Source organism: Hordeum vulgare, chromosome 2H, assembly GCF_904849725.1.
Source record: "Hordeum vulgare subsp. vulgare chromosome 2H, MorexV3_pseudomolecules_assembly, whole genome shotgun sequence".
In the NCBI taxonomy this organism is placed as follows: Eukaryota; Viridiplantae; Streptophyta; class Magnoliopsida; order Poales; family Poaceae; genus Hordeum; species Hordeum vulgare.
Window position 1 is genome coordinate 441618536 of NC_058519.1, and position 15110 is coordinate 441633645.

The 15110-nt window shown below is 45.1% G+C and overlaps 1 protein-coding gene across 1 annotated transcript; it reads right to left on the minus strand.

Moving 5' to 3' along the window:
• Positions 1-1996: 1996 nt before the first annotated feature.
• LOC123426573 (protein LAX PANICLE 2-like) lies at positions 1997-13557 on the minus strand. Its single transcript, XM_045110433.1, has 4 exons — positions 12439-13557; positions 12086-12136; positions 11770-11842; positions 1997-2610 (listed from the first exon to the last, which is right to left on the minus strand). The coding sequence occupies exons 1-4, from the start codon at positions 13149-13151 to the stop codon at positions 2449-2451; spliced, it is 999 nt and encodes a 332-aa protein (XP_044966368.1). The 5' UTR covers positions 13152-13557; the 3' UTR covers positions 1997-2448.
• Positions 13558-15110: the final 1553 nt, after the last annotated feature.

Here is a 15110-nt window from a genome sequence, read left to right on the forward strand (position 1 = left end):
AGCAACAACATCTCAAACATAGTGAAATCTAACATCAATGTGTTTTGTTCTTTCATGATACATTGGATTCTTTGTAAGATATATAGCACTTTGACTGTCAGAAAATATGGTAGGGCAAAGCTCACTAGTAGTTAGCAATTTTTTCGTTGGGGCAGCTCAATGCTTTGGACTGGAGAGTCCAAAATCACAAGTGCTAGGCGTCCCTCGCGTCGCCCCCGCCCTGGGCGACTCGGGGGCTCTCCAGCCTTAGGCGCCGCCACCGCCCTCTCATCCTCCCCTCCTCGCCACCGTCGGGTGACGCCACCGGGTGAAACCCGCATGGGGCGGCGGGGGGACTTCCTCTCCCGGCTCCCCTTCCTCCGCGGGCGGCGGATCTAGGCGGTTGACGGCGGTGTCCTGTGGCAATCGCGATCGGGCGCGAGGGGGCAGGCCTCGGCGAGCGGTGGCGGGGAGCGGGGCGCACGGCGGCGGCCCTCGGGAGGTGGTGGCGGGGCGCTGGGCTAGCGACGGTGCTCCGGCGTGTGCAGGCGGTGGTGGCCCCTGTGCGCGGTCGGTGGCTCCCTCTTTGACCTGGACGGCGCGGGAGGTGGCGACGGTCCTCGCTGGATGCTGGTGGCCATGGTGTTGCTTGTCCTCGACCCCGATCTACTCCGATCTGCAGCGGATCCGGCCCCTGATGGCTTCTCGCTGTTCTTGGGTGCTGGCCTTGCAGATCCAGTGGTTGGAAGGGTTCCGGGGGAGTCCCTTGGCCGGTGCGGCGGCCACTCCGAAGGCAGCGCCTTTGGGTGTTGTTCCCCTTGTTGGAGGCTTCGGACAGGATCCCCTTCCTTCCACCCCTCCCAGGAGCTCAGGTGAAAACTTCAGATCCCCTTGTTCCAAGCGACGACGACACCGCGGTGGTGTGTTCCTTCCTGAAGGCGTTGCTCGGGGGCTGCTCAAGCGGCGGTGGAGGTGGCGGCGGTTCGATGTCGGCGCATTTTGGCCAGCTTTATCTTGGAGGCTGTGAAGCCGGCGGCGCTCGTCTGGTGGAGCAACGGCGTTGTTGTTTGCGTCATCAGGCTCGGGATGCTCCGGGGGAAACCCTAGATCCGGGTCTTCCTGGATCGGACGATGATGGCGTTTTATCGCCTTCCCTCCTGGGGGCATCGTTTTGGAGCAAGTGTTGGCTGGAGGAATGGTGGAGCGGTGCTTCATCTCACACATTGATGGTGGCGGATATCGGCGGCATTGGCGCTGTGGGGACTCGACGTCCGATGCGTGGAGATGAACTCGCGCATGAGGAGGTAGCTGTCTGGCGTCATGGTGACGTCGACGACAGAGTGGCTACACAAGGTAGAAGCCTCAATATTTGCTCTGAAGACGGACCGGTGGAAGATGACGGTGACAACACACAAGTGCGTCGAGATCGGTGTGCCCTAGACCCGGTATGTGGCAGATGGCTAGACCGGCTCGGCTGGGTCTTCCGGCTTTTGATGTTAGGCTTAGGTAAGTGGTTTGGGTATGTGGCCCAGCTAGCACCACTTCATCATATGGACAGGAGTAGCGACAGATGTTGCGAGGCCGGGGGTCATCCTCCTTTTCTAAAAAAATATATAAAAAAAAAGCTCAAGGCTTTGTGAATTTGACTGCGCAAAACTCAGTTCAAGCTTCAGAAAATTATGCATGGCGTGGTTTGGGTGTTACTGTCACTTTTTGTGCTGCATAGTTGCATCATATGTTTTTCAGAAAGTGGAAGACTGCATTATTCCTGACATCATGTGAGATGAACTTCGTGCACATTTGACTGTCATCAGAAATAATATTATGGGCTTGATACAATAGGGGAGGGGAAATCTCTCAAGTGAAATATGTTAGAAACTAAATTAGTTCTGTGGTACAAATCACTGGAAAAAAAAAGAGTAAAATCTTCAATGGCCAAGTCGAACAAATAAAATGCTGGGTGTAGTAAGGGCAACATTGGCTGCTTCCAGCACGAAGGAAAGAAGCAGGCAGCAGAGAACAAAATGTGACAGCTGGAATCTCAAATTAGTAAATCAGGTGAAGTGAAGGCCAAAATGGCTTGGAAGTGCACTCTTGAGTGAAATCCCTTCCTCTCACAGTTTGATTTGATCTAATCATGTCAGGCAGCTTCCAAGCTGTTTTCTCTAGACTAGTGACTAGCTGGAGAAAACAAAGCCTGTATACAAAAGGGGGTGGCCAAGAAAAAAGCCTCTGGTGTGCCGATGAATAACCGCGCCGGTTGTCAGGAAAAGAAAAAAAAAGCTCCATTCCGCACCTTCTCTTCTGTAGTTCATCAATAGATCATCAGCAGCCTCCGAGCCCAGGCGGTCAGGAATTGTCGTCCGTCATGCCGCCTTTTGTGCCGTGCCGGAAAATGGTTAAAAGAGGGGGGTAGAATCTACATTTTTGTGAGTGACATCAGAAGGGAGGGGAGGGGGGCTGTCTCTACTACGGCCTTCTGCCATACTGCAAAACCATAATGTGGTTAGCGGTTGACATGTCCGGTGCAACCGATGTGGACACGGCGTCTCTCTGGCACCAGATGCTGTCACGGACATGCTGAAGGGTCATGAACGGGGGGAGCGGTCGCCCTCGGCATGTAATCTCCACCTGCAAACACACACATTTTCTCCACTTCAGTTTCAGTGCTGTCAGCAAAAAAAACCTAGACTTCTTCATAGGGCAAGAGAGAAATGATGATGCGCACATGACTCCACACTGATGCATGTACGGGTGCTAGTGAACTGCGACCAAATTAACAAACAGGACACGAAATGGATTACAAGTGAAGCAAAATACTCCTGCTTTAGTAGGGCATCAATTACTGTTACTGTTTTTAAGGTAAGGCGTCAATTACAGTGAGGTGAGGAGATGGATCAGAAGCATCGCATTGCTTCTGGCCAGAGGAACATAGTGATGTGATGGAACTTTCTCCTTTGTGCAACCACAAACATGCATTGCAATTCCATGGCCGATGCCCTATAAAAGTACAGTACAGAAAAGAGCAGGCAGGTCCAAGTGATGCATGCCTGATACTGATGTCGGATTCCCCTGTTAGTTTGTGATGATGGCATTTCATTACCTTCTCCCCCACGGCCACATGTGAGATGCCCAGCCCAACCAACCAAAGCTTAAACCATGCATACTAAACGTGCTTGCAATTGCACAGATCTGAGATGCCAAACTACCGCAACCCTTGATTACCACCTGTCGTGCCCATGAGTGTATACTTTATTTAACTAATCATCAGCTCAGGCTCAAGTCAATGGGTGGAGTCCTAGAAGCAAGTGCTCATCTAAGTAAGACAAAACTTAACACTTACTGAGCCTAATCTACACAGGATGCTGATTGATTGAACGGCTCATCTTCCTTCCTCCCAAACTGCCCAACAACAAGAGCGTGCAAGTATTCCAGCTTCTCTGACCGTGCTTCTCCACCAAACATGCCATTTCCATGGCATGACAAGGACGTCTGGCCCTACCCCTGATTATGATTCTTAGATGATACCGAGAGCGCCACCGACATTGTTGACAATGACAACAGATCATGGTACAGAGCGCAAAATGGATCTCGTGATTCAAATTAATTAATAATCACCAATCAAGCTGATAATTCGTCCCAAGGAGGGGCTGAGCAACCCCTCCTCTCTATGCTCCACCGCTCACTTCCATGCCATCCTGTGTACATGTCTTAGTGATCTGATGTAACCTATATGCTGTCACTCTCCTTCTATCAATGAAAAGATACACAAGCTTTGTGTATTCGCGAAAGGATATGGTTTACTTATGGCGGTATGAGCCACATTACCTAGATGCATGAATGATGAATGGGGCTCATTTGTGGGCACATGTCTACAGGCTGAAGAAGCCTCACCCTTCAACCTCTCTCCCCATGACAATCCATGTAGCAACCAACGGCCTAGCTCAAGTGAAAATTATAATCTGGCATAGCAGACTACCTTTTTTCTTTAGGTGTCAGTTTCAATATATAGGACTTTCTAGCTCATATCAGGACTTGAGAGTAAGATTTCTATGTTCAGTTCATCCATCTACACAACACAGCAGTATAGAGCAGTTTTAACATGCAAGTTCTATATATTTTCGCCTCAAATTAATTTGAAGCAAACAAAAAATTCCTTCGCGTGATGTATTGACTATCTCTAGTACACCGCAAGTGCTTACATGTAGGTCTCCTTATAGTCTAGAAGTACACAACATGAAAATTAAAAAAAAAATCAAGCTAGTGTTGTATACACATATACCTAATAATTAATACATCAGTTGTCCAGTGCATGACCTAATACTAAAACAATATACAAGAAATACGTCATATTTACCTCTAGGCAATCCTAAGCGCATATTTGACATCGCCGAGAGGGTTAATTTCATTGGTTAAGATAGTATAAGCATATAGGAGTAGTATATCTAGTAACATCTGGATATAGGAGTGACACAGAGCATCTAGTTATTTGGCCTTATAGTGAATACAAATTCAACACTAGCTGTTCTCATGCTCATGGGGGAAAAGAGTGGTTCAAATGGCAGCGTTCAGTCTCAAATGGAACTTCGTAGATAACAAGTAGAAATCATTCCTAAGTCCTAGCCACAAATCAGTATGAGTTCAGTACTTCAGTGTGGGATATAATTACCTAATTCTTTGGTAGAATATTATCTTACCAATCTTATGAAGATTGTAGTCATTTTCTAATACTTTGAGATTGAGCCTCTTATTTAGATATATTTTTCAAAGCTCTACTCCTTTTCTTTAAACCAAAAAATACTATCCACCCAAAAAAATGCACAAGGATATATGAAAAAAATTAGATTAAGTCCGTTCGGTATTCCTAACCATATCAAAAACTGCCAGCGAGTCCAAACTCCAAGCTAGCAATAGGACAAGAAGCAAAATAATATGAAGTCCTAGTGTGCTAGGTCTAACGTGATCATGCATGCAGGCGTGCATTTTTCTACATAGAATGCAACCATCTACCAATCAAAGACAGCCAAGCTAGACAAATGGTTATATATAGAAACCTAATCAAGCACCACACACTGAGAAGAAAACAAAAAGGAAAGAACACCCATTACTGATCTGCGAATCTTTAATCGAATCGATTGTGCATATATGACGCCATTTGACGTGCCCAACACTTTGTCAGCAAGCAGAACTATATAAAGACCAAAGATCAGTATGAATTATTGCAATCCTCGAGGCCATGATCAGCATTATACCCAGTTCATAATAGCTGTCCATGTCGTGCCAATTATATGCATGATCATGCATGCACTACATCGGGCACAATAGCCTTATTACTCCCTCTGTCACAGTTTAGAAGGCACGTGTACCTAGATCGTTAATTTAACTTATATAAAATATATTGTTTAATATAAAAATTATATCATTAAAAAATAGAACATCTAAAGTTTCTAATGATATATTTTTTGTTATATATGCCTCTCATTAAGTTGGTCAAATTGACGACCTGGGTATATGTGATGGATTTGTAAGCTGAGACGGAGGGAGTAACAGTCGTGCAAGGAACCAACATAGTCATAGTATGTACTCCCCCGTTTCAAAATACTTGTCGTGGTTTTGTTTTGTAACAGATGGAGTAGATCTCTAATTAATTGTCATCCTTTGGCTTGGTCTAGTTTTTTTCTACACGAGTATGTGAAGTTTCTTCTACTAAGTAGGAGTATATACAATATTAAAAAAAAATCTCCTTTATACATATAGCGGCACTTATTTGGCTTTCCATCATGTGAGCCATGATGCGTGTATGTTTGTGCGGCCGGCCAAACGTCCAACGTCCCTAGCTTTGCCCCCAAAGAAGCAGGCCTAGCTACATCTATCAATGTGACCCACGAGCGACTCTACTGGTAGTAGTACTACTCGCCGAGCACTTAGGGATATAACATATAAGTATTACATTACTATATATCCTATACTTACTATACTCTTCTTTTATGATGTATTGCAAGGGAATTTTTGGCTTTGGTTGATGTGCTAGGTCCCAACCAACCAGTGGCCCTTGTATATGAGAGCTCACACGTTTTTGTTGGGCACTGGCTGCATGCACGAGCATGCACTGCATAAACCCTTTGCCCCCGCTAGCTAGCTAGCGAGGGAATATAATTCTAGCATGGCCACAAACAAGTACCCTCCAACTAACGCTGGAGCCATCAGCATCTAATATAATCATCGTGGGCGGGGTTTCGTACGCACTTGATTAGTGGTTAAGTACGCCTCCGGTTTAGCTGCTAATAGTTGGAGGGACGAGGCGTGCGGCCGTGCATGCAATTAATGCTGCGCTGCACTCCGCTGCCTAGTGATTCAGGTGTGCTTAAAGTGTCAGATTCTGCTGTTGTTGATAGGTTTCTCTCTGCTTGCTAAAAAAAAACCCTCTTAATTCCCAGGGCCTTAATTATTTCCCTTGCAAAATCACCTTCAAATCAACTTGCAACCCCTCTAGTCTAGCTGGCTAATTAATCAGCCTCTCTATCTATAGAACAAAAAGTGGGTTAAGCATATATGCACATGGTCCCTCGATCCATAAAAACCATGAAAAAAGAGAGAAGTGGTGGCAATATATACTCCCTCCGGTCCTCTAATGATTGTCAATTTACACAAAGCAGGACTAAAAGTAGCTAGTTTATTACTACCAGTACCAGTTTTGTTAAAGATATACGAGTATATAAATATCAAAAACTGGAAAAATCAATACTTACGTACTTAATTGGATGCCCTAGTAGCTAGCTAGGCTAGTACGTAGTATGAAGGTGCAATTCTCCACCGCTCCTTGTTTCGAGGGTCTCTAAAGCGCAATGCTTCCACTGCTTTTTAACCCCCTAGCTGCTACGTACTACGGACGACACGTCCGATCCAAGGAATGCATGCATGAGACGGAAATTGCAGAGCTAGCGTTCGTGTCGTAGGAGTAGCAGTAGTTAGTAGTGGTCCTTTTGGCTTTTGTCCATCCGTCTATTCCTTCCTCCTGCTTCACTTTCATTGAGATGCCTCACCCTTCACCAACTTGGCATTATTCTCTCTCTTTCCCTACCCCCCTCGCTCTCTCTACTTCTCCGTCTCTCTCTAGTCTCTACCGTGCACGCATTTCTCGCATGGCCCCACTCCCATGCACATTTCCTTTTTTCTTCTTCTTCTTTTTTTCCTTTTCTTGTCGTCGAAACCAATCATATGAGCATAAAACAAGTGATTTGGTGGATCCGTTTCATTGGCTAACAAGGTGGGGCCACATGCATGCACGTATGTGTAAAAATATTCCACCACAAAGTGCAAGGGCACCCACTTAATAAGGTTCTTCGATTTGTCATCTAACCACACGACCAAAGCTATATATCTAAGCTATCTTACCTTCCCCTTAGGCTTTGTCTCCCATGAGAATTTCTAGTTTGGCTTTCATGAGCTATACAAGGTAGTGCATGCACAGTCCGTTAATACGTGAGGTAAGGTCGACGATGGCATGACGGTATACCATTCAATATGAAGACATCCAAGCCTAATAATATGCTGCACATGCATGAAGGGCATATAGCACATTTCTGGCATACGAAATGAACACCAAGCGCTTATGGACTAGTGGCATGATCGGCTTGAAATTACGGCTAAGTGAATTAGATGCAATATTGTCTCTGAACCGCTGACCATCATAGTGTACATGAGACACACGATGCATTCGATTCGTTCTCAATCAATCCCTATGTATATATTTTCTATCATTAAGCGAAGGCGCGCTATAGGTGCCTGCCACATTAAGTGAACGACTAAGATAGCAATTGAAGGAAAGAGCATCAGACTACTAAAGACAAAGAAGAAAGTACGAGTCGTATGCATATACAAAGTGGTGGAGCCATTTGGTGCATGCATGATGTGTAGTACTCCCTCCGTTCCTAAATATAAGACCTTCTAGAGATTACACTATAGACTACATACGGAGCAAAACGAGTGAATCTATACTCTAAAATATGTCTATATACATCCGTATATAGTCTATAATGTAATCTCTAAAAGGTCTTATATTTAGGAACGGAAGGAGTAGTATATAAAGGCATCCATCAACAGATGGAATCTTTTGATTAGCTAAGAGTTGCCACTAAACACTGATTAATACTACTACATATTATCCTAGTCGCAGCATGGCCACATTCCATATTCTGTCTAGATTGTTAAATCAAACACGCATCCCTAGTCATGGGGAACTTTCACTGCTCAAGACTGACACACGTTTTAACCTGGTAAAACCATCACCCTCTTTTTAGAGAAGAACCTCCTTGATTGACATTAAAGTTCAGATTATAAAGAATTGGCTGGTAGAGACAAAGTTGACCCTGGTAATATTTATTTGAATGGCATCTTTGCTCAGAAGAATAACGAATTGTTATACATGCATGGCGTCGGTTAAACTAGGCCCATTTTTAGGGAGTAGGAGACAATTAAAATGAAAAAAAGGAAATCCTACGACAACTTGCATGTTCAGTTGATCAATCATTCTACGATACATCGTGCGTGCATGCATGCTGATTGACAGAAGCCGTGGTGATACTTGGTTATTGATTTTGTGATTATAGAGGTCATGCTGATTGAATATTAGCGATCCTTTCTATGGTGTGCGCGCTTCGAAAATAATAATATAAGCAAGCCTTCTAATTAATATCTCGCTTTAAGAAAGCATCATAGCTGTAAAATTCAGGAATTTAAATTAGATGTGAGAAGTAATTAGGATTTGCCTACGTTTGACATAGTTCTTCCACATGGTGTGCAATCCTTTCTAAATCATATCCAACTAATTTAAGGTTTATATGCCATTAAGTTGAATAAGTGGGTGTACAAAAGATAACTCACTTGGTTAGGAGAGTGGACGTACATTTCCACTAGCTGGGTTCAAGTATCAATCAGATTTAATGTTAAAAGAGCACAAAAAACATCAATTCATTTAAACTACTTACCAAAAGAGAAGAGCAAAAAATATTCTTTATCTTCCCTTTATTCCCACCAATAATGTAAGTATCGTCTTATTGCATTACATTCTATAAATTTCATAAATAGGATAAACTGTAATGTGAAGCTTGCAACGGAAGTATACTAGATAACACCGTGCGCAATACCAAGAAATTATCAAAAATAAAATTAGAATAGGCGGAGGGCTTGCATGTGGTGGAAAATGGACAACAAAGGTTATTAACTTGCTGCAGAATTTTTGATGATGTGGAGGGCTTGCATGTGATGGAAAGTGGAAAGGTTGGATGAACTTGATGATGTGGCTGGCTTGCATGTGTATTTAAATGGGATAGTTAGATATATAGGATATATGATATTGGTATCAACTACATGGTCGATCCGGCCTTAATTACAAAAAAAATCGTAAGTAACTTGTGCATATGACTGATCAGGCTGAACTTTATTGTTTGCCATAACCCAGTTAATGATAGTTATTTCAGGAATATATTCTCCTCTATAGTACTGGCATGTAGGTTAACTTACTGGTTTTACCTAATTATATGCTTCTATGTAGTAGACCCCCATTTAGTTATGAAAGACCCAAGAAGTTATGGTGAATTTTGGAACTAATAAACTATATTACAATCCAACTGAACTTATTAGTGAAATATTTCAGGCCGAGTGGTGATTGGTGAGTGCATCTGAAACCCATCATATATATAGTTATACCTTATATGTATATGCAATGCCATGGAAGCAAATATATTCGGCACTCGTTGTGGGCGAGACACTATAGCGTGAGGCCTTGCTGTGGTTAGCAGGTCAATTCCAGAAATATATAAAACGGTACATGATATATAAACGCCTCGATATATTGGAGTTCCAAGGAAAAGAAGGATCCTGATATAACTAGGACTCATATGTAGATGCACCGTAATACTTCTGCATACCAAAGATCAAAGATTTATAAAAGGAATGAAGTCTTTCTAACAGAAAGGTGCATGCATACCCAGTACCTCCACGGACGTGTATATATCATTTGTACCTAAATAATTGTAGTTGAAAAGAGATAGTCTAATTCTCTTTAATTACAATTATTTAGATATAGAGGGAGTAGTATATATATCTACACGCATCACCTACGGTTGTTGCAACAGATATATCATACATATATATTAGGCACCTTAAAAGTTGGCTATCTTTCATCGTTGAGTACGGCTCACATATTTGATTACCTAGATATATTGTGAGCACTAATGTATTTCTTTGAGTATATATATTACGCAAGAAGATTCCTACATGACCGTGCATGCATGCATATGCATGAGATTGGTCAAAGAAACAGCCTGGCAATGTAGGAAAGTAAATGAGTAAATTAATAGTAGTATATGGAGAAAACTAAAGATTTATCGTGGGGCCAGTCTGCATGCATGGTGAGTATATTGTGTTTTGTATATGTGTGTACTCCTGAACAAAAAGGAGCCTATATATCATTGCAGTTACTGAGAACATATGCAGGCTTGCTAGGTAGGCCTTTCGAGTGCAAAAGGAAGCGAGATCTCGAGTCATAATGAAAAGGATCCATCACTGTACGTGATGGTGCAGGAAACGGTGTGTGCGCGTTGTGTTGTGGTGCACACACACACACACACACACACTCTCTCTCTCTCTCTCTCTCTCTCTCACGCAGTCATGCAGATACACACACATACAAACACTCGAAAGCCCTACTTGATGCTTCCATATGGTGTGGTGTGGTGTTGTGAGGATGGTGCATAGCTTTCAGTGATGCATGGTAGGTGAAGGAGGCCTTTTCTTTCTCTAGGGCATGCAGCACCATCTATCTCCTCTCCTCTCCTCTCCCTCACAATGCTATAGCTTTACACAAGCGCAGGCAGCCCCACACACAGACGCACACACTAACTAGCCAGGCCGTAGCAAGAGGTTCTCTCTACATGCATGATGCATGCATGTAGGAGTACACATATATGCCTACTCATGTGTCCTATATATGAGCACCGCTCTGAAAGCCTCTGTTGCATGCATGCTAGCCCTTGCTATGCCTCCATTTGAGGCGTTGCACTGGGGAGAAAGGGCTTTAGGCAATGATGAGCTCCTTGGCCATATCCTGACCCCTAGGATGCATAGGAAAAGAAAGAACAGAAAGGCTTGTGAGGACTCTACCTAGTTAGCTACCTAGCCAAGCCAAGGCTCTCTAAGATATACTTCTTCTAATTAATAATTAATTAATACAATATAAATAAGTGTATATATGTACAGCTTTTGTGTTTGCATGAACCGACAGAGAGCAAGAAGAAACAAGCAAAAGCTCCATCACAAGCCTGATAACTAACCATCTAGACTAGTATCTAACAACCTCTCACTAGTCCCTCTTTGCGTCTCTCTCTCGGATGGAGGAGTTCTTGTCAAGTGGTGAGGGGATGATGTGCCACCCAAGACACACACCCCTCACCTACAATAGGAACAAGCACACACTGCACCCTTAATGTCATGCTTGATTAATATTTTATATATTTCATTCTGGAGTGCAAGCATATACTTATGTATGAATAATGTTTTTTTTCCTCTATACCTACATCAGTACCGTACACGTACTGGTAGTCTCTTTTCTAGCTCTGATGTTCCTTTCATCACCGATGTTGGAAAAAGCAAGGGGAAAACAATGCATCTTGGCAGTAACAAAAATAAATAAAGAAGTCCACCATAACACAAAAGACCGGGGAGGGGGGGGAAGAAGAATAAAATGCAAAATGCTACATGAGCGGATGTTAATCGTGCATGTATAAATACCTCTGATTCGTCTTCCAATCCGAGCTTGTTAGCCAGGTACTTGATCAACAATCTAACTGTCACCCTCCCATCTCTGAAAATTATCAAAAATGCAAGGAAATAGTTTGTTAAATTCTCATATTTTCCACGCTGCAGCAGTAACCACAAATTAACGACATTATATCGGAAGCGTGTTTTTGCGATGAATACATCTGATAGCCTCGCAGATTTGGAGGCGCATGCATAGAGAATATGCAAATGCAGGATGAGAGACGACTAATTCAAGCAACATAATAAGATTACAAGGAAAGGAAAAGAGAGAAGAGGTATTACTTACTTGATTCTTAAGTAGCTTCTTGGAATCTGAGGCAAGAACGGCTCCCTCCCTCTGCACAAATCAAGAGGCCAAAAACCAAAAGTCAATAAACACCGACAATTAGTCTTCCTAGCAAAGCAACACGAATCGATCGAAGCAATAAGGATCTAGGAGTCTTAAGAACATGCAGATGAAGAAGGCGCTGCATTTTGCAGGAATTGATGGTTCCAGGACTAATCAACTGGCATGCAGCGAGTGAAAGATGTACTCCTAGGGATGAGGCGGCCGGAGTAAGCAGCGATGAGCACATGGAATGCTCGCGTTAGCCAGCAGTGCAGTCGCAGAGGGTGGTAGGACGACGTGTATGCACTCACTGGTGGGGCGCGGCCTGGAAGACGAACCAGACGCCGGCGTTGGCGGTGGCCGCCGGTGGAGGCAGCACAACCCTGGTGGTGTCGAAGCCGGAGGGCCCCGCGGCCGGCGAGCCAGGCCCGTAGAGCCCGCGGTGTCCGAACGGGAGAAGCAGCTGCGGTTGTTGCGCCGCGTGGCTCCAAGGCGGCAGCCAAGGTGGCCCAGCGCGCGGCACGGACATTTGTAACGACGCCTGCGGAATGCCGGGCATGGCGGGGCGCAGGAAGGCCCCCGGCGGCATGCCCATGCCCTGGAGCAGCTCCTGCCGCGGCCCCGCCGTCCCCGCAAAGAGATCGATCTCGGGAGCTGTGGCACCGGGGTCCGGGGACGCCGGACCGAGGCCGAGGCGCAGCCAGTCCCCTCCCCCGGCGCCGCCGCCCCCGTTGCTGCTGCTGCCGCCGCTGCTGCTGCCGCTTGTGCCGGGGGGGTGGGGCTGCTGCTGCGGCGGCGGAGGCAACACCGCAAGCGCCTCCCCGTGGCGCTCCTCCTGGTGCACTTGCTGCCTCTCCTGCGGCGGCGGCGGCTTTGTCGGGTCCTGGTTAATGGGCTCCTGTGCCATGTGGTGGCTGGGCGTCGGCGGCTGTGCCGTCAGAGCGTTGACGCCGGCGGCGACGTCGCGGATGAAAGGCGTGCCATGCGCGTCGCGGAGGAGCTGCAGGTTCCGAGCCGGGACCATCCGGGCCGCCGCCGGTTCATTCCATCCACCCGGCCGGCCCGGCCCGGCACAGCGCCACCCCCTCTCCTCTCGCTAGAACGTCGGAGAGACCGAGACGCGCGCGAGGCACAGACGACTTGGGCACGCGCGGGACACGTACGTACCTTGGGCCAAAAGATCGGAGGAAGAAGATGACGAAGATAAAAAGAGAGAGAGAGAGAGAGCGAGAGAGAGAGAGAGAGTATTAGGTAGGCACGCGAGGAGAAGTAGCTAGAGGAGGAGGAGGAGGAGGAGGAGGAGCCGTAGCAGCATGGCACGGAGGCAGCAGAAAGAAAGAGGGGGCGGAGAGGGAGACCTCGGTCGATCGGAGATCAAATAGTAGTAGTTTCCAAGGGGGTAAAGAGATAGAGGGAGAGAGAAAGGGGCCGCTCCTCTCTCTCTCTCTCTCTCTTCTCATCCTTTTTAACTTTTGAGTCCTCGCAGTGAGTCGCAGGGACAAAAAGAACAGAAGCTGCAGATATTTAACCGCGGGTTTGCCTACGCGAATTGCCCCCTCGTCCAGGGGCTCCTTTGGAAGAAAGAGCGGTCGTGAGCTGCGGGTCCCGCGCGGCATGCCATGATTTTTACCCTACCTACAGCGCTAAACAATGCGCTGCGTGACTGACATGCAACGGCTGCCGCCCGCCCGGCCTAAAGCTCCGCTGGTCAACAAGGCTTCTGCATGTCCACGCACGGCGGCACGTCCAAAACTAGCCAAGCATTGCGAGCGTAAGCACACTCGAATAAAATGCCCAAACGACCATACTAACGTTTTTGTAATGTACTTTCTTCGTAAAGAAATATAAAAACGTTTAGATCACTAAAGTATTAATATAAACGTTCTTATATTTATTTACAGAGGTAGTACTTTATACGGAATCATATGTTCTTTTACAATAGTTATTACTATTCCTTCTTATATTATGAGAACGGAGAGGGTATTACGTTATCTAGCAGCTTTATTTTTACCTCGCTTATCTCATTTAACAGATGTTTTCATCAGATTTTCTCAGTTCTAAAGTTCTGTGAGCGCCCTAACCAGCAGGACCTGACTTCACATCCACGTGAATGCCACGTCCAAGGACTTTCTCCTTGTCTTCCGCAAAAAAAAAGGACTTTCTCCTTGTGATTTTCTCACAACCAACAGATTTTTTTATCACAACCTTAGAATATCTGGGTGCAAATAATTATACTAGTGAGTATTCATGTATCATATTTATTTTAGTGAAATTTGAATTGAGGAATATTCAGAGCCTCACTTCAAATAAAGGGCTAAGACCCAAAAATTGCAGCCAATATTTTCAAAATGTCTATTTTTAGTTTTCATAATTTTGGCAATAGTTAATATGTAAACCGATTTTTTTGAACTTTTAAAAGGATTTTTTTGGACTTTGGATTTAAATCACTATTGTATTTGAGTTGGATTTATTTCTATTATAAAAAAGTAAAGTCCAAATATTCTGAAAGTTTGTAAGTAGCATTGGATTGGTTTCCTGATTTCACATCAAAATTTACATGAAGTTTATAAAATGATTTGGTTTTCAAATCAAATCAAACAAATAAAAGAAAACATAAAATAAACAGAAAGAAAGAAACCTACATGGACCTTACCTCGCATAAGAGGCCAATCCCACAGTGGTTGAGCCGTTTTCTTTGTGTGAGGAGGACATACAAGTGCGCGGCGAGCTTGTCGACGATGCCTTGCCACCTCCTGCTTCAAACACGCCTTCCCAGCCCCTTTAGACTTGCCACAAAAAGACGCCTCGGAGCCGTTTGAATAGTTTCTCTCCCTCTTGTTCACTCTCTCCTCTCCTCGCTCCCTCCCCCGCAACTATCCGAGCCACCCACAAAGCGTTGCTTGCCGTCGTCACGTTCTCCGTCATTTCCGCGCACATTTCTCGTGCCCAACGCCACCGTCGTCTCACGCAGCTCCTCTACACA

Coding starts and splice junctions, on each gene's coding strand:
- LOC123426573 (XM_045110433.1), bottom strand. CDS start 13,151: ATGGTCCCGGCTCGGAACCTGCAGCTCCTCCGCGACGCGCATGGCACG. Junction 12,137..12,438: donor TTCCAGGCCGCGCCCCACCA/GTGAGTGCATAC, acceptor TGATTTGTGCAG/AGGGAGGGAGCCGTTCTTGC. Junction 11,843..12,085: donor AGAAGCTACTTAAGAATCAA/GTAAGTAATACC, acceptor GATAATTTTCAG/AGATGGGAGGGTGACAGTTA.